We start from the raw sequence: 20,988 nt of genomic DNA on the forward strand, positions 1-20,988 counted from the left end.
AGGGAGCAAAAATGTGGACTGTCTGGCAGGGACCTGAGAGGGAGCAAAAATGTGGACTGTCTGGCAGGGACCTGAGAGGGAGCAAAAATGTGGATTGTCTGGCAGGGACCTGAGAGGGAGCAAAAATATGGACCATTTGTGGGTCCCCTGGGGACAGGGTTGGGAAACACTGGTTTAGAAAATACATACTCAACTAGTTTTGTTTCTTTTCCATGAAGAACCAGTATGAAAGTGTCTTAAAAACTGATTATGAGGAATTTGAGTGCTGTTACAATTACATTTTGTATTTTTCAAATAACTGTAATTTATTTATTCATTATTATTTGAACCATTATATAACAACACTGCTTTTGAACAGTCTGCTAACAGCTGCATGATACATTCAGTGACCACTTGTTGTGTACACCTGCCAGTTAATGAAAACGGCCTGCTTAACCAAAAGAGTCAGTCATGAGGCTGCAAATCAGTCTAAGGTACACACAGACAGGGTCAAGAGGTTCATTACAACTTGGCTAAGAGTTAGAATGGGCTACGTGAGCCATGTAGTGTGATAACCAAGAACACATCCAGTCAGTGGCAATTCAGTGGGCAAAAGCACCTTGTTAATGAGAGAGGTCAGAGGAGAATGGGCAGACTCATTAAGGATAAGTGGAAGGCCTGAGGCACATAAATAACTGTGCCTGAAAGGCATAAGGCATGTTGGGAAGCACCAGCCTTAAACCCTGAACTTACTGAACTTTGAAGCAGTTCTGCAGGTACATGTGGTCGCCACCAGGTCCCAGGTAGATGTAACTCACAAAGTGGCCACTGAGTGCATTTTCACATATATATATATATACCGGTATATGATTTCATTACATATTTACAGTCATACATCTATCTATGTCTATTACAGAGCAGTAGTGAGTCCAGAGCCTATTCCAGGGGCCACAGGGATGAAGGGGGCCAGTACATCATAGGGCAAATACTCACACAGACCATGAGTCATTTACAAAGTTTTTCCACAAACAAAATATAACCACCCGTTTGTGAGGAAACTGCAGTGTCCAGTGAAAACCTGTGCGAATATGAGGACGAAGTGCAAATTCGAGGCAGGGCTGGGTGCAAGAACAGAGCCCACAACCCAGGTGGTATGAGGCTGAATTTGTCAGTTAAATTTCTCCACTTTCACATTTATGGGATTTCAGCTCATGCTTGATATGTAATAGTAATATAAGCAATATTTGATTGGCACCCACATTGTATATTAACATTGTAGTTGGCAATAGTCTTTATATATTTATTGTATTTTTTTTGTTTTACTTGCATCTATAAAACCATATTCTATGTCCTAGCCCAATAAAAATATATTTAAAGTAAGTATTGTTTTTGATTACTACATTAGATAATTGTTTAATCAATATAAAAACTACATTTTTATACAATATGACATCACTGAGGTACTGGGACACGGTGTTTATAATCCTAATTTTATAAAGAAATAAAACATTGCTTGAATATAATAAACACTGTCACAATAAATGTCTGTACATGCACAGTAAAAACCATTCATACTCATTTGGGTATGAAATTCATTCCTTTACCAGTCCCAGATCATGATTGCAGTTCAATAAGAATTTTTTAAATTACATGACTATTAAGATAGGATTTTGTTTCAACAAAATCATTTTTAACCAGAATTCTATTAATTTTAACTACAATATAATTTCTGTGCACCCACCTCCCACGCACTCATTCTGGACTGGGTCCATGTCTGTCCCAGGCAGTCTAGGTCATAAGGCAGAGGTGTGTGTTGGACAGGATGTCAGTGCATCAATGAAATATCATTTCTGGATACATTTAAAAGTACAGTACCAAAAGTATAAAATAACTACAAATTATAGTAGTGTTATAGTAGTGAGTAGTGTTTTATCAGTTTCTGAACTACAGTGCTCTCAGAACATCTTGGTATACTTGCTTAATTCAGTAAAAATGCTGCAAATTTATTGATTTTATGTGTTTGCTAAAATGTATGTTTCACATTAAAAACAACCAGTAGTTTTATGTAAAACATTGGGTGTTTTTAATCAGTGACATGTTCATCATAGCATAAAAAAACCAAACATTTGTGTTTAGTATCCTGTTATGAGTCAGTGACTACAATTGCAAATAATAGCAAAATGGACAGAGCAGAAATGAATGGGTAGGTCAAGAAATATGATGATAAAAGTAATTTATGTGTGGAAGATATATGAAGATATATTAAATATTGCTTGTCAATGGAGTTATGTTATGCAACCAATGAATTTGGAACATTTTTACAGAATTAAGCAAGTGTCCCCAGCCATTCTGTGAGCATTGCATATCCCAGCTGAATATCTGACAAAATCTGTGTATTTGTACTACTTGTGTACCTAAATCCATGTGTAATTATTATTAATAGGGGTAGAGATTTGTTACCTCGAAATACCCAAAGGTTCCCAAACAAAACAACAATCTCTGTGCAAACTTTTATAAAATTTCATATTTAGCTTTAAAAGAATATTTTTGGGCATTTGTTAATATTTGTTAATATTCTGACAGACAGCGGCAATAGTTTGTGACACGATGCTTATTAGTAAGTGGACATTATGGCTGTTGTGTCCACATAGCCATTAAGGGTTATGTGCAGCCCCTCTTGTGCTAAGGCTACCTGCGGATGGACTGTTGGCTTTCCAGCCGTCTGTTGAGTACAACTTTCCAGGGCATTCTCCTCCTCCTGGTAATCACCGAGGCACTGAGAAGCTGCCTCTCTCTGAATGAGAAGGACATTGTCACAGACCATCCCGTTAACCTTGCTGTAGTGATGTTCCGTCATCTCCCGACGGAACTGACCGTGCTCCTCCTGGGCAATGGCCTTTAGTATCAAGGTGTTCTCCTGGTTGACGTGCTGAACCTCCACATACTCCACGAACACAGGCTGAGGGCTTGTAGGCTCTGCGTGTGCAATGCCGTTAATGTTAATTTCGCTGTAAGCCTGAACGCAGCTGTAGCCAGTGTAAGGATTCTTCTGGTCAAGTTCTGCTGAGGTTTCCCAGTAGTCCTGTTGTTGGGTGAGAAATAAATGGCTGTCCAGTACACAGTGCTGCTCAGACATTTCAGGAATACTCTGGTAGCAAGGTTTTTGGTCATGGTGGTAATAAGGTGAAATCATGGGCCAGGTTTGTGTAGTAACATCAGCACATTCGGCGGCATGACTGTCATCGTTCACCCTTTGACTTGCCTCGCTAATTTTGACTTGAGATATCAAGGTCTGATCCTCTCTGGACTCGCTACATTTCTCCATCAGCAAACTGTGACTATCACAACTGCCTCTGCCAGAATCAGTGTCTGAGGAACTCTTGGACTTCAAGCCGCCTTCTTGGTCCTTCCTGTCAAACACTAACTCTTGTTCTTCATTATCATATACCTCCAGATACTCCACCAGCAGATCTTCATAATCTGATGGTGGTGGGAAACTCTGGACCACCAAAGTGCTAAATATCTCATCTGATTTTCCACTCTGTGTTAAAAAAGAAAAGACATATGAGGAACATCAACTATATCTTCTATATATCATCAGATTGCTTTCTTCTTAAGCAGCAATTACTTCTACAGTATATAATAATCACATTATTAACCAACAGTCTTTGCATTAATGTGATGTTGTGAAATGGGTGAAATGCATTTAGCAGGAATGTATATAACATCTGTACTGTACCTTGAGCTGTTGCGTATCAAATCCTTTGATTTTTGGTCCAGGTACAGGGGGCAGAAGAAAATGTTTCACACTAGAACCAAAGAAAAACCAAGGAAGAATAAATGTCCACGTATTCATTAATGTTTATTGATCATATTGCTACTATTGAGTGAAAATGAGATAACACACCAAAATGAGAGATAACAAAACAAGCATTTCGCAGAATTATTTTAAGCTGAAATAGTAATGATTGTGAAGGAGCCAGAGGTCAGTAAGATTTGCACTTTGCCATTATATATTAGCTTTGTGGGTGTATTCCTGCTTTTTGAAGTATGCAAATATTGGAATTAGTACACTGATTATTTCCATAGTTGTAGCATTTAATATAACAATAAGTCAAAAAACCATGAAATCTAACTTATTCTCGATGTCATCATTTTTACCAAATTCTTATTTTTATGAGCAAATTCTTCCTCATTTTTTCCCTGGAACACATTTTTCTAAAAGTTCTGAAAGAGAATTTTGCATCTCAGTGCTGTCTGTGATAGGACGTAAATATATATGACCTGTTTCTCTTCATGTGGGCAGTCCAAACGAAGACAATGCAGATCAACGCCGAGAAGGTAAGGATCAGAATCCAACTGGACATTTCTCTGGAAATATCTGAAAAGAGAAAAACATGCAGCACATACCTTAAATGGCAAAATGACAGGAATAACTGATGACCGTGTTTAACCTTTTTTAAAAACAAATTTTCATTTTTAATTAATCATAATAAGATGAACTTAAAGATAAGATGGACTTTATTAATCCCATGAAGGTAAATTTTGAATTTCAATGTGTCATATTGAAAATATTAAAAAATCTTTAAATAAAAATGGCATAATATTTACATTTCAGAAATTATCGATGCGTTGTACTGAAAATATTTAAAATCAGTACCCATATGTCAGTTGTATTGTATTATGATATCCAACCCTGTCCTCAAATACACAATTTGAACTGACTCATCAGTTTTATACGTACATTCCACATCTAAGTCAAAGAGAGAAATACAGTCATTTGGGGATGCATGGTGGTTTCCCTTGATTGTGAGAGTTTCCTTCCATAGTTGAAGGATATACAATTACGGTACTGTCCAGCGAGTAAGGCACTGGCATCCCGTAGAGGGAGCATCCTGGCTACAGGCTCCAGTCTCCACAAACATGTGCTGGGTTACGCTTATGAGAAATGGGTGGGTGATCATGTTTAACAGCTTATAAGAAAATATCAAATATATATTGGTTGTTGCACAGCTATATCGGTAATGTTATTTACACTAGTCCTCAAACTGCAAAATCATTTTTCAGTTGGCAAACCCGTTGGGAAACCATTAGGAAATTTTTATTGTGGGACTCCCCCCCCCCCATTTGGTGCATATTATTGCATCGAAAGGGGTCACGAGACTTGACCAGTGTTTTTGGACTCTCATATCGAGACAAGTCTGCACACACATGCACACGCATTTACATGCATGTAAGCATTTTAATTCATTCAATTCAATTAAAAAAACATTTGTTCCCTAGGGGCAATTAAGGCACACAGGGTAGTTGAACAAAGACACAGTGATGTAAAGTGCAACAGTGATTACAGTGTTTAGAAGAATTTTATTACCTTGTACATAGTCTGTAGGGTTTGCAAACTACCCCAGTGCTTTTGGTGTAGCTAATTTTAGGTTGATTATGGAATAATATAGATTTTCCGTAAGATTTCTTGTCTGAAAGCGTGAGAGTTAACAACCCTAACATTATAATAGTATAATCATTTGATCTTTGTTAGCAATGTACTGTACATTAAAGGTGTTCAGGTTTGTTAGGATGTTAAGGTATACTTACATGACGCTTATGAATGTTCTATGAATGCTTTATGAAGGTGCACTGAATGTTCTATGAATGCATAATGAATACATTATGTTGGTGCCGTTAATGTAAATCGTTACCCAAAATTGCAGTGAGTGAATGCAGGTGTTGTTCACATGTGGCAGGATCGTTTCTCAGTGCGGTAGTGTGCAGACGGTAAGTCAAAAGGAGCTTACAGTCAGGGACTCTCACGTAGCGGGTGGTGCTCCACTCGCTCCAAAAGCCGTGGTCTGGTTTACAGCGCACCTTCACCATGTAGACCTCCCCAGAGTGCAGGCTGAAGATGTTGAACTGTTTCTGCTGACCGGCAAAGTGTTCCTTCAAAAATACAGGCAAGTCATCACGCATCGGGAGTATCCAGAGATCACTCCTATTTTCCATGTTAGCCTTTTGTGAAATATCTTACGTAAATCATACATGAGGAATTCCTAAATGAAGTGTAAATGTACTAATTATTTATGCTATTTAAATATCTGAAATAATGTGTTTTGTTCTGTAGGTCTGTAATCTTTAGTGTTCTATTCAGTATTAGAATAATGTATAATTAACAGCCCAGACCTTGGTCGCAGAGGTAAATGATTAAGTCAATATTTGTTCTAAAAATTTAAACTAGTAGAAAAGAAGGACAATGCTGCCCTAAGAGATTAATTCTATTTGTCCAGGTCTGTAATTATATTCTACGACTCTGCTTGTCACTTGTTCAGCGCTGTATGCTCCAATGGAAAACCGACACTATTTATAGCACAACCTGAGCAGCAGCATGACATTGTGCCCCGTGTACCTCCCACTTGTCATCTTTTTCCAGTTTGACACGCAGCTGGTAGACGAGCGTGATCCAGCCGGACCGGGTGTCCGCTTTGTGGGGGGGCTCCCATGTCACCAGCAGGAAAGGGTTATCCTCCGTCCCCTCCAAAACAACACTCACATTCTCAGGCGTGTGTGGCTGGACTGTTAAAAAACATTTTTAAAAAAGTGCATGAAATTTAGCTGTTGTTTAATTGTTCTTATTAATTTACATAAAATAAAGAATAAATTAGCATTCAAATTAATAAACAATTTTTTTTCAGGCCTGCATAGTTAGGTGTTTATTTCAAAGCACATTGTGAGAAGATCATTTAGAGTGCCATGCAAAGTTTGCAAGAAAATGTGTGAAGAATGTTTTTTAATGTCCATGGTATTGCACTTCTGTGGCAGATGGAATGCATCCGACTCGAGTTCAAGATGTTCAATAAACACGTTAAGTGCATATATATTCCCTTTTTTCTTGAGTCTGTTTTCTCATGCAAAATGAAATGCGATTAATGTAGACTAAAAATGAAGGATATTTAATTGTGATTAATCAAAATTAATCCACAGCAACCCTGTGATTAATCTGATTAAATTTTTTAATTGTTTGTCAGATTAGGGCTGTCAAAATTAACGGGTTAACTCGGATTAATCCATCATCATGATTAATCTGATTAACATTTTTAACGCAATTAACCCATCTGCAGCGCAGAATGACTCAAAATCCCTGAAATGTCTCTGTCAACCCATTTAGGGCAGTTTTAGCGCGTTCCATTTGCCCTGGGAACTCGTATTCCGAGTCCGATTCCGAGTTTTGAAGCCGGATGTGACAGCATGCACGCTCTCATTTCTCGGAGATCCAAGAAATATCTCGGAGCAGCACAGAGGATCCCGAGTTCAGAATCCAAGATGGCTGCGCCTTTTATCAACAGAAGGGAAAGTTGTAGTTTTATACTGTTTAAGCACTACTTCTCATTTGTGGCTCATTAAATCGGTCGTATTTGTGGACGTGTTGCTACGGAGTTTTATACGTAAAGCACCGCGCGTAATGTGTTAACTGATATTACTAACAATGGCAATTAGTGGGGCTAGAACTGGATTTCACGATTAGTCGGATTATTTGTCGGATTTACGGTAGTTCGGGCTAATTGTAAGTGAACGGAGATAAAGACCATTTAAACTGAGGTACCTTAAATCCGACAAGTTGTCCGGCTAAGCAAAAAATCTTGCTTTTTGATATGGGTCCATGGTATTGCACTTCTGTGGTAGGTGGAATGCATCCGACTCGTGTTCAAGATGTTCAATAAACATGTTAAGTGCATATATATTCCCTTTGTTCTTGAGTCTGTTTGCTCATGCAAAATAAAATGCGATTAATAGAGATTAAAAATGTATGATATTTAATCGTGATTAATCTAAATTAATCCACAGCAACCCTGTGATTAATCTGATTAAAAAATGTAATCGTTTGACAGCACTAATATATATTATATTATATAATTATATATATTAGTGCTGTCAAATGATTAAATTTTTTAAACTGATCTTTGCACATTTGTAAATATTTTCAGGAATTAACTATTGCTTAATGTATTAATTGCCCACTAATTAAATTTTTGTTACAAATAAATTACTGATTATGTACTTAGCAGTAAATTGTTCAGCTTAGTGTTAACATAAAATATAACCATCACTTTATAGTGTACATAGTCATTATCTCCCTACTAAATGTTAGTAATTATATAACTGAGTCTAATGAACCAATAAGTAGGTTTGCGGCAGTAAAAACGAGACTTATCTGTTAGTTCTATTAATTAATGTACTTTGATCTCATGTTTGTTCATCATTAATGAATGATTATTGAATCTATGAATCTTAACAGATTTATTTCAAGCAATTGCTGTATTTGTTGCTATAGCTGCTAATTCTATAAACCTTTGTGAACTACTGAAGAAACAGATATTGAATACTACAAAAAGTGAAATACTGATCTACACAAAAGCTCACCAATGTACATCACATCAACATCCACAGAGTCAGAGAAGTTGCTTCCTAGGGAGTTGGTTGCCACCACTGTAATGTTGTAGTTCACCCAAATCGAAGTATCATTCTTGCTGAAAAAGCAGGAATTCTTTCCCGAAGTGTGGTAATCCGGGCACTCATAGACAATTTCAGAGCTGTATGGGTACAGAGCAAAGGCACTTACAATGTGTGTGATATATGACAGACATACTGTATTGACCAAACGATGGAGACATATAGACATCCTGTAGCATTTGGTATATAGCTATTATGCTGCTTGAATAAGTATTTTGGCACATAATGAGCAGCTGCTTCTATCTGTCTAATTACATGTCATTTTGGTAGTACCTTATCGTATTGATCATATTAAAATATTTATTGTAACTTATACACAGTATCTTAAACACCTTCAGCTCTGCATTATAATGATCTGACTAAATTCCGCTAAAATATATAAATAGCTGTACTGTTTATAAACATAATACAATAAATATAATAAAACGTAATGAGTGGGCAGCACTGACTTCTCCTTGCGGTAATACAGGGAGTAATTGGTGGGCAGTCCTCCATCCGAGCCCGGCTCCCACCAACAGCTAAAGGTCTCTTTCTCTGGAGATCGGCAGCTGGTGAGCTTGGGCTTCCCTGGGGGAGACTGACCTAAAGCCAGGGCAGCAGTGAAGGATGAGCGCCTTTCCATTCTGACTGCGCTCCAAGCTGCTTACCTATTATTGGGTGCTCGTCAAATTTTAAATACAGACGCATTATGCGTGTGTGTACATAGAATGTTATAATACATACCAGGTTTAATTTTATATATATCCGATTTCATTGTATAAATATATCAAGTTTCATTGTATATCTATCATCTTTGATGATTCGACATATATTGGTATTCATTCCATACATATCAGAGGTGGTTAAATATTTCCTGTTTGGTATGCCATTGTACATACACACATGCATACATATATATGTATATACATACATAAACACACACACGCAGATATATACATATGTGGTACAAGCCTTTTCAAAAACCCTTTTTGAGAGCATTGAAATTCAGCTTGTACTTGAAAAACATATATGAAATTGATCATATGTCGATGATAGTTGGATGGATTACGTTTAAGGTAATGACAAGGTTCTAACTTTTTGATTTCACCCAGTGATTAAACAGCTGTTATCTGTGCATACATTCCTATAAAGTAGCACTGCATAGTACACTAAAGAGGTTGGTCAACAGTTAATCATACATAAGCTGCGTACTTACAGGTAGCCCCCAGTAGCCTGGAGATCAGCAGTGACAGTATCAGTGAAGCTCCAGTTGTTCCCCTCATCGTGTGAGAAATCCTCCTGGATGCAGACAAAACTTTTGAAAATCAACACCCAAAAAAAAACTGTTAGCTGATAAGATCCTTTCTACTTACCGTTAAAGCAGGTTAGCAATAACAACAGAAATAATTATTAAAACTTGCATTTTTAACCTATAATGAACTATTTACCTGAAGGCAATGAAGGATATTTTTCTTACACAGTAAGAAAATCCATAAATTCAAATGCATATATTCAATGCTAATTTTATTTCCTACAGAAGAGGTTCAAAGGGACCTGGAGCTAATGCCAGGAACCACAAGGCACAATTATAGACAATTTAAAGATATCAGCCCTAGAAATATATCAGCCCTAGAAGTGCAACCCAAATAGCCCCTGAATCAATAAAAGAAAACAATAAACAAAAAAATTCAATTTAAAGATAAAACACTTATCCTAATATGCATACCTGGCATCAGATAAGATAATCCTATACTTCAGCTGAATTTGACAATATAACATAATAGAATGTTGCAGTGAGTCAGTGACCTTGCACTTCCAGAGTTATGGCTTCAGTTCTTGCCCAGGCTCTGAGCCACAGTGACTCCCCCCCCCAATCCAAAGACACTTAGCGTATTAGATTATTGCCGCCTCTATGGGGGAAATGTCCTCTGTGAGTGTGAATGTGTGCCGTGCAATAGACGGGCATCAGCATTATACCATTTTAATATTAATGTTACTAATGCGTGAAGGCCACTGTCCAAGATTCCATTCAGTTCCATTCTATTTGTACCTTTCAAGCCATCTCTTATGAAGGCTATCATTCTTACTCCTCTCATTTGACATCTCTTTTAAATGACTGACAGGATATGGCACCTGATGATGTCACCATCATAACATAATATTTTCTCAGTACAATAAATGGGAACAATGTACTATTACGTTAATATAACAGCTTGTTCATTTTCCATTTTCATTTTGACAAAATACTCATTGTACTGATGGAACTGGCATTCCGTTTGTACCAGATAACCTACAGTAGAGATGAATACAGCTGTATACACTGAATCTACTTTAAGAGTGCAGATTTTTAAAAATCCTACCATTAGTTTCTGGTCAATTGTGAATTGTGAAGAAAGCTGTACTACATTGTTACATTGTGTGAAATGAGAACTATGAATTGTTGTATCATCATCATCATCATCATCGTTCCATTTCAATTTCTCAAAGAAAAATAGGGCATACTTTCTGTCTGATTAAAATCATCCCATAATATACCACTGAAGTTCATAAGCAGGACATAAATGAAACTGCAGAATATTTAACATTTCATTATATGTTGATTTAACAAATTGAAAAAGGCATGGATTTTATGGACGCATGACCACCTTCATCGACAGGTCTTTATACATAATTTATCACGTTATTCCCCACAAATTTTATATCATAACATTAAAAGGAATGTCAAGAAACCCTTGGCACATAAGAAATTAATCTAGTCCAAAATCATCAAAAGAATGTTACTCTTCACCAGAATAACAGAATCTAATTATGTGGGACTTAAATGAATTAAAATCCATGGCAAACATGTTCTCTGACCATTTAAAAGGTAGGTTTTACTTGCTTTTACTTATTCTACTCTACTCTTACTCATGAGAAACTATGATGAATAAGTGACCAGAATATTAATTCTGTAAATAAATCTTCTAAGCCTTACAGCTTATGGAGTCTCGCTCAGTGCCAAAATCTACAATAATTCATATTTATATGGATTACAGATGATAAAAAGATTAATTAATCTGGTTTCTGGAGCAACATAATTCCTTCTTTGACAAAAGTGAAACGTTATATTTCACTGATAATGAATATTTAATTTTTAATGAGGTCGCAATCATATGCGGAGTGGGGGGGTATTGTTTCATTTTTCAAGGCCATGTCATAATAGTGTAGAGTTCTTCATGTGCTCGCATGTCAGGACAGTGGTTTTCCTTTTATTTACTACTACTTCTGCTACTACTACTTCTGCTACTGCTACTACTACTACTACTACTACTACTACGAATAATAATAATAATAATAACTATATCTTGTTCGCAGTACTGTTATATCCATGGGACGCAAACATAGGGTCAGGATGGGTAACATTAGGGCAGGGCGATATGGACCACAAATCATATCTTGATATTTTTTAGCTGAATGGTGATATACGATATATATCCATATATTTCCCATCAACTAATAACAATAAGTCAGTTCCAAGTCACACAGGCATTTTTATTAACAGACAGCTGTATATGTGCATGAAAAAAATGACTCAAAAACAAACTACCGCCATATATATTTTACCAACCAGCTCCGCATCGCTAGCTTGCCTCGCGTCTGTGTCTGTCTCCATGCTGTCACTGCATGCAAGACTTGTGAGTGGGGGGGAGGGTGCAGATGTGTGAGAGACAGACAGGGAGAGGAGAAATAGGCAAACTGGCGGTATAAACTATATCGATATAAATTATATTGTCTCATATCGATATATCATCATACAAGATATATCTTAAAAAGTTGATATATCACCCAGTTCAAGGTAACAGCTGTTGCTGCAGATGGCCTGGTAGCATGTAACCAATTACTTTAGCAAAATAATAATTGCATGTTGTCACAGATCATATGGAGTCCCTCTATGTGCCATTGCTAGGCAACACTTGTAAAAGTAATAAATTAATTTTCATTTATGTGTTGGTCACATAGAAATAGCATGTCAAACAGAATTACTGACACTCTGCCTTCATTTCTCCATAATATGGGAGAAAACTGAAGCTCTACTATAGTTAATAACTAATTATCAACTCTATGCATAAATGACTTAAACTGTGCCAGCATCAATATTCACAATTACGCATCTTTTTTAAAAGTAATTATTTTAATACTTTATCTAAGACGTGCCTAATAGATGAATGACTGAACTAGTTGATTCAGATTAGACTCCTATATTGGTTTGCCTCTAGGGGGGATGAATCACACACTGAATCCTACAGCAAATGAAAAATGCCTCAACAAGAGTAGTGAATAGACAGAAATATGCTCATATTGTACTTGTTCTGAAATGCCTTCCTATGGACAGAACATGCCCCAGCTTGCACTTCCTGTCATACATAATAATTTGTTGTAAAGCCTTTTACCTATAAGGCTTGTAGATTACGGAATAATATGGAACAGTAAAAGCAGATGCCCAATGAATCTCAGTATTTAAGTCCCAATGTTGTGTGCATGTTATGCTAATTTACCTTAGCATTTATAATTCTGTGTGTCCGTCTTTGTCTTGAGGCAAGACCTTTTTTGAAGACTAAAAAATGGCTTTTGAATGAGCAAAGAGCAGAGCTGTCATTACAATTTCTGACTAGGCAGGGATACTAAGAAATGATGACACACAGTCCTCAGAAATGTAACGGCGCCTTTGACTTTTCTCATATGCAAAAGATGGAAGACGCTACTTGAAAATACGACCGAAGGCATGCCAGTCCATGACAGGGTGCACACTCACATGCTGCGGGCAGCGTAGAGGCATCGTGGGAGGAAATCCACGCAAGGACAGAGCACCAAGGCAGGATTTGGACCGACAACCTGGAGGCCACTTAGTTACCTACTGAGCCAACTTACCACTCTGGGTTTTAACACTTTTAACTGAGAAAAGAAAAAAAACACTGCAGCTCGGTTGCCATCTAAAGCTAATTTGAAAGTCGCACATGTGCAGCAGGGTGATTTTGTCCATGCTGAGCACTTAAGCTTTATTTGTTCAAAGATTAATATTCTACTGGAGAAACTCATGACGTGACGCTTGCATGTAAAAGACTATAGCTGATGTAAATCACTTACGTATGATTTTGTAGGTAAAGGCTTAAGAGATATCTGTGAAAATTACAGAATATTTAATTTTGTACATGAACCCAGCGAGGGACTGGCATCCTGTTCAGGGAGTAGCCCAGCCTTGTGTGAAATATCACGTGGGACAGACACCAGGCCCCCCTGTAACTCTGAGCAGCTTAAGCGGTTAGTAGATGGATGGATGGGTTTTTTTTAATTTGCAGTGTAAATGTTATCAATCTTTTAAATGTATCTTTTGTAGTTACACAATGCAGACGTATGATATTCACAGAGCTCCTGCTATCACAAGGTAGCTATTGTTAATTTCTCAACTGCACATTGATTTAAAAAAAAAAAAAAAAAAAAAACGTAGACATGATCTAATAATTGGTCTTAGAGCTGAAGCTAAGGATTGCTGCATATAACCATCTTACGTAATGCTGCATGGATTAGTCCGGAAAGCTCAAGCCGATAAGCCAGAAAGGCCGATGACCAACAGCTAGGTGCTGCAGACAGAGAACTAAATTAACCCAATATTTATATACCAAAACAAGACAGAATATTCTACAAGTTGGATTTCCTGATAAATTCCTAGGTGAATACATGTATGTGTGTTATACCTTTTGACACTTTATTGTCTATTGTAACTCTAGAGAAAAGGAATCATTCACATTTAAGACTTTCATGCTTATCACACTTACTGTAGCATTTATATTTGTTTAATAATTGTTAACGGCACGTTTTCTTCTTTGCTTTGCTTATAAATAGTCTGAAATCCTTCCATCTGCCACTTTCATATTATTCTTTCCCACAGGTAACAGATTTCACAACATAATACTACATTAGCAAAAAATGGTGCTCTTTCAACTGACCTTTATTTAATGAACAATCATGTATCCCGCTTTTCTTCAGCCATATTTCTTAATAGCTTTTTTTCAGCAGTAAAAGTCTAATTCTAGAACTAGTTAAATTATTCTTCAAAGCACAAAAAAGAATATAGTTATTTAACAGTTTAGCTCATACCAATGGTATTCAATAGGAGGGAAAAACAAACAAACAAATTGATAAATGTTAATTCCACGTTCATTTAGAGATATATTGTGTTAATATTTATGATTGTAAGATTTAATATTAGGTGCAATTAATTAGTTATTTTTAATTTTATTTTATTGATTCACAGCCGAAATATATAGTATTTGCAGCAACTTAAAAAAAAAAAAAAAAAAACACTTAATTTTTGACTATTTGCCTTTCTCCCTTTTTCACTTATTTATTTAATAAATTGAGCTAGTGGTGAAATTTAGTGAATGCATGAAACGGCTGAGGTGCCCCTGAGGAGAGGTTTGGGAACTGAAGCTGTGATCTTCTAGCCATACAACAGGATATCAGTAACTTTTTGTAGAACAGAATTCTTGTTAGTTTTTATTGTGTTATATATTCAAACACAAAGGACTTTTTTTTACGATTTAGTATGAGCAATGTAATCCCTGTCAATACAGTCATGTTTCATTAATAAATAATGTGGTATTAACAAGGGAGTTTACTTTGCAACATTTTATATGCCAAGACTTTTAAATGGCAATACTGATGGGCATTTTACATTTAAACTATTTTCCTACGGTGTCATCCTGAATCGTTAGAACATTGCCAATGTGCGACAAACAAGAATTAATGAGTTCTGGGCAACAGAAGCTGCTTTGACAACAGTTAACATCGTGTGGCTGGATTGAGAAGGTGCTAGATCAGGTGTAGAGTAGCAGACTGAGGTGGCGGGACACTGTAACATGATCTTGGGCTGGTGCCAGCTGATGCTTTGAGACAGACACAGTACATCACTTACTGCTGCCATAATGAAAAATTAAGGGCTTTACATTATTAAAGCACTGTGGTCTGATTCCTTCTAGATATTCAATTGCAGAAGCAGGCGTTGAAGGTGAGAAAATGCGGCCCTGCTGTAAGCAGGGGCGTCGATTGAATTTCATGACGGTGTTTGTTAGCTGTTAAAAGACGCACCAATTGCCAAAGAAGCAAATCAAATACCAAGGACATTTGGTGGCTTACTGTACACATCGTACCTCCACTATTATAAATAATGTTATAAAAGTATGTTTATGCCATTTTGCTGAATAGTTCAGTGAAATCTAAATTCCGTGAAAAAACTGCTGTTTATATAATTAAGATCCTATTAACTTTATGACCATTGTATGTACGTAGTACTGAGCAGCAGAGCAAACAGTCCAAACTGTAATGAGGTAAAATGGTTAGAAAAGAAAATGAACTGTAGCAGAACTATAGTGGCAGAACTACAAACAGTTAATATCAATCAGTTTGTATATTGAGAGCCACTGCCTTATATTATATGTAAATGATAAACCATCTGTAAAAGAATTCTTCTACAGAAGGGAAAGATGTCCCAAGAATTTTAGAAACTGATTGCTGTACGACATATTATATAATAATCTGTTAATCTAATATGCTGAAAAAGTTCTTCTCATACCTTTAAGGTTAAGTTCTGAGAACTAGCTGTGCATGCGATTTTAAGACAGCATTCAGCCTAGACAGGCTCACATGCTTCAACACGGTTCAAAGGTCTTACGAAAGTTAAAATGATAATCTAAGATAACAATGACCACTTCATCCAAAATATTTTCCATAAAAGTATGGTCGTAACAATCCATTTCATACACTCTCATCACTTTCATAATTTTTTATTGACATTTTAAAAGGTTTCTAAATGGGATGGCTCATGTCCTGAGGTATATATGAGTGGGCTGTTAAGACAAATCTTTAAGGGAAGAGAGCGAGACAGACAGACAGACAGACAGACAGAAAAACAAGCTAATAAGCAAACAAGCATAAAATCCTTCACTAAAGTCCTGAAATATCTAGGTTTAAAACTTATATTGTGCAACAAAAACATCTATGAGAAAATCCATGGTGACTTCAGTTTGTGTGCTTTGTTCTGCTTTAAGCACAAAAAAAAGTGCAAGAGTTTCATGACCCATACCAGTAGATTTTAAGCTACATACACACAGACACACAAAAAACTATATTTTACAATGTCATAGCTTCACTAAACACAGCAAACATAATTCTGGGCTATTTATTGCCAGGTTAAAGAAATGCAGAGATATCCCATATGGACATTCTCTGGATTAAATGTCAGCAAGTAACAATTGGACTAAAGTCCTTTTTAAAGAATTCTAATAAATTGCAACACGAGTGCAGGATGTAGGATGTATCGGACAAGGCGGTCGTATATTCACTGTCACCATATACTACAGATGATAAAGTAACTGAATTTCAATATTGCAAGAAATAATTTTAGCACGCGAAGTTAAATGATATTTTTTGTTGCATACTGATAATAGTTGTTTCGGTGAGCAATGCCGGAGACGAGGATGCAAATGTATTAAAGTTCTTCTTTATTTATTCTTAAACTGCAGCAATAACTGGCCTTCTTAGACTTAACTAAGAACGGCTTAACTTCCCTAATTGTGGTGACACATACGCACTACTTCCCCACTAAATCCCATTAGGCCTACATAACGCGCAAATATATTAACAATTTTTTACCTAGTTATAAAAACTGTTTATTAAGCACTGCCCGCTGTTAAGGCAATATATGTTGTCATTCTTTGCCCTTTTTAAGTTTTAAATGTTTGGTGTTGTTAAGGAACAGTAAAATCTTTGAATACGGTTTGCATTATTTATAAGTAAATAGATAACCAAGAGCCATTTTACTAAAACTGTATTCACTGTCTTTGTCTTATTGCTACTGTACGTAATTCATTTTGCAGTAGTTTAAGGTTCCACGCACGTAAAAAAAACCTCCATTCACCATGGAAAACTGTAGATTAATTCGAGTTTTAACTTTTTCATTTATTTATTTAAATCAATACTGGAAAGTAAATTTGCAGCAGCTACACCTGGCAACTGGAATAAAGTCCTGGAATAAGCATGTAACACCTGTAAGGGCTGAATTATATTCGTTTTCTGGATGCATACCAAAGACAATAAAATAAACAAACAAATAAAAATAACACTAGATTGAATAGGCAATATACCCAAAACAGTCGAAACTTTTTACTTAAAGTCAACGGCTATCTATAACATGGACGGGAGCAAATCCGCAGTATCTCTTACCTTTCTTACCTTAAGGTAACAATTCCCCCAGATTGTTCAAGAGGCTTCACCTTCCATACCCACAGCACGCTGGACAGCAGACCATTAGACTTTATCGCTGTTTGACCAGGGAATCAACGCACTGACATAAGCAGGAAGCGTGGATCGTGAACCTCGAAAGCAGTGAATTAAACGCCGTCGCCCGTCGAGCCGGTCTCTGCGTTCAGGTTCATAGCCCTGCCTCCTTTCCACACAGAGCTCCACCCCCCCCCCCCCCCCCCACCAGCACAATCTGCTTCGTTTCTGCCTTTTAGGGTCTTGTTTTGACTCCACTTAGCTGATTTGAGTAACAAAGCTGAATGTGTGTTCAGTTGTAGTAGTCTACATCATTTATTTAATTATGAATATTGCTTGACTTGATTATTGCTATAACTAATTGCTTAAATAAACTGAGTAGACTGGTTTCATTTTGTTATACAGAACAATGTTACTTTATCATCTGTAAATAACCGAAGATTTGATTGACAAGAACTAAAATATCAATTAGGAACAAATCTGCAGTCATTTGAAAATGTTGTTTGCAATCACTGTAGCTACAAAGAATAACTAGTGGGATTTCCACCCTTTCATCCATTTCCCATACCTGCAGTCCAGTTCAGGGTCATGAGGTCCAGAAATTATTCTGGAATCTACAGGCACAAGGCAGGGAATAATCAAGGATAGGGCACCAGCCCATGGAAGGGTGCACACACACACACACACACACACACACACACACACACACACGTCAGGTAAACATACCTTTATGGGGACCGCTCATTCATTTCTATGGGAAAAATGCTAACGCTAAGTATGACAACCTTAACTCCTACCCAGCCCTAATAGCCATAATCATAAGTAGCCAAGCAAAATACAAGATTTTTTGCATTTTTAGTTTTTTCATTGCAGTCACAGACTTTTATTAAATTGAGTTCTTCCATAAGGGAAAAAAAACAGGTATTCATCACATTGTGGGGTATACCTGCTCTCTCTCTCTCTCTCTCACACACACACACACACGCACGTGCACACACACAAATAAAGTTTTTAAAAATTAATTGATTAATGAATATCAGAGTAACAGGGCTCATCATGAACTGCATTGAGCCCACTACCATGGGCACCTGCAGTTGTACACCTGAATATCCTGTGTGTATCCTTGGCATTTGGACTTATTATTATTTGATTCATTTGACTTTTTTGCCTTGTTTTGTCTGCAACAGAGGAGTATAGCTGCACGATTCTGACTGATATGTGAATCCCTGAGTGACAGGGGCCCTATAAGTTTGGAGCATAATTGGATTTGTCTGGGTTGGGGGGCTATATAATGTGTTGTAATGGGCCCAAAGCCTCTGGCTGCACTCCTGACCAGAGCTAAAGACACAGCGGTTGAAGTAACGGTGAGGATTTTGTTAGCCGATCAGTCATTTTCAGCTGAAGGGGACCTTTTCCTCCTGTTTAGAAAAAAATGACCGGCTCTCCCCCCAATTGGTCAAGGCAAGAATGTAATTCATTAATAGAGCCGCCAGCCCACTACAAAATTAGTGACGTCTGGTAAATAGTTTGGCTTTCTTGTGCAGTTGTGGTGATGTGGGTTCAGTCTTACAGGCCGTCCATCAGTCTGCATTTGTCAGCGATATATGAAGCACCAGTGCCGTTTAAAGCTTTTTCACGGTTCGTTTCGACTCAGTCTTACAAGTGAAACCTCCTAGTCCTACTGTGTCTCTATCTTCTCAGGTGTGGCGATGGATATATTTTCACATATTTTGAAACCTCCATGCTTCAAACTTAAAATTCAACCAAGATCGTCTTTCTCAGAATATTACATATGTCATCAGTTATATTATTTTGAATAGATTTTGCTTCTTATTTAAAGGAATACCAAATATTTACATTATTACATCATTTCATATCTAAGTATTACACAGCTCAGGTTAGTGAATGTGGGATTTTTTTATTGTATCAACTGTGAAGCAATAATTTAATTTTCATTTCAGAACATCTTGACCAAATTTCTAGTTTCTTGTCAAATTTTTTGTTTCTGACAAATTATATGCAAAACCTCTTCACTTATTTCCTCAGGAATGTGTGTGTATATATATATTTCCCTTATATGAAATGTATAATAACTGCATCTTATTACACTGATAGACACTTCACAGCAATGTACAGGGAGTTCATACCTCATTCAATGATATACAAATGGTTTTTCTCTTTTATTTAGAAATATAAAAGTTATTATTATAATGTAAAATGTAAATACTTGTTTCTTTTTTGTGATACAGTAAATTAAAGTTTCAAGAAATCAAATTAAAAATACCAGCCAATTGTCACGCCCACGAGGGTGGGACCATGCACTGACAGGCAATCGTCAGCTAATTGCCCCACTTCTTAAAGCTGTCTAAGACCCAGGTTCATTGCGAAGTATTGTTGCCATTGTTCTAATGTGCCATACTGAGCACTTTTCTGTCTGTTGTCTTCCCCGATCGCCCTGCCTGCTGTCCTGCCCTGCTGCCCTGCCTGCCCTGCCTACCTCGCCTTTTCCATTCACCCGCCTTCTCCTGCCTGCTCCATCCTGCCCTGCTCCTCCATCAGCTTCGTGTCTCCCTTCCCCTCGTCGTCTTGTCCCGTCACTCCATGTAGGACTGACCTTCCTGGACATCGACCCTTTGCCTGCCTCACTACCATGACTTCGCCTGCTCCCTTTAACATTGCTTATTGCTGGCTGGAATATTAAATCAGTTGGACACTGCATTCCGGGGTCTCCTCTGTCGCGACCGCCCACCACACCAATAAACATGTCTGTCTGATTACATTCATTGTTGAGAAAAAAATAGGGTTTTTGTTTATATAAAAAAATATGTACTATACCACTAGTCATTTTATCATGACTGGAGGAGGAAATCACAGTGACTTCTTGTATTAGCAGTTTACAAGAGTGGTTTGTGATTCAGTGACAAAGGTTAGGAAATGGCTAATGTGTTACAAATACCCAAAACAAATGAGGCAAATTGCGCAAATTTGCTGTCAATGAGATGCTTGAGCGGATGCAAAACATGTGTGAGATCCCCTGTGTGGATATGGGTCAATCTGTTTGTTAAAAATGCCCAAAGTGGGAATTTAAGGTTGGATAGAAATATCTAAACTATGCTCCAATGCTGGGGCAGCACAGTGGTGCACTGGTTAGCACTGTTGCCTCACACCTCTGGGACCTGGTTTTGAATCTTTGTCAGGGTTCCTTTTATGTGGAGTTTG

At 37.2% G+C, this 20,988-nt stretch overlaps 1 protein-coding gene across 4 annotated transcripts; it reads right to left on the reverse strand.

Annotated features, from left to right (window-relative positions):
* Positions 1 to 295: 295 nt before the first annotated feature.
* prlra (prolactin receptor a) lies at positions 296 to 17,905 on the reverse strand. 4 transcript variants are annotated; one of them, XM_023828650.2, is made up of 10 exons: positions 17,716 to 17,905; positions 9,674 to 9,756; positions 8,928 to 9,060; positions 8,389 to 8,558; positions 6,377 to 6,543; positions 5,772 to 5,913; positions 4,264 to 4,360; positions 3,719 to 3,788; positions 2,854 to 3,520; positions 2,606 to 2,773 (listed from the first exon to the last, which is right to left on the reverse strand). In XM_023828650.2, exons 2-10 carry the CDS (start codon positions 9,738 to 9,740, stop codon positions 2,745 to 2,747), a joined length of 1,542 nt encoding a protein of 513 aa, XP_023684418.2. In that variant the 5' UTR covers positions 9,741 to 9,756; positions 17,716 to 17,905; the 3' UTR covers positions 2,606 to 2,744. The 4 variants fall into 4 exon arrangements, with proteins under 4 accessions (XP_023684416.2, XP_023684415.2, XP_023684417.2 ...); XM_023828648.2 differs by having other exon boundaries at positions 296 to 3,520; positions 17,725 to 17,905; XM_023828647.2 differs by having other exon boundaries at positions 296 to 3,520.
* Positions 17,906 to 20,988: the final 3,083 nt, after the last annotated feature.

The sequence above is a fragment of the Paramormyrops kingsleyae genome, chromosome 7 (assembly GCF_048594095.1).
Source record: "Paramormyrops kingsleyae isolate MSU_618 chromosome 7, PKINGS_0.4, whole genome shotgun sequence".
In the NCBI taxonomy this organism is placed as follows: domain Eukaryota; kingdom Metazoa; phylum Chordata; class Actinopteri; order Osteoglossiformes; family Mormyridae; genus Paramormyrops; species Paramormyrops kingsleyae.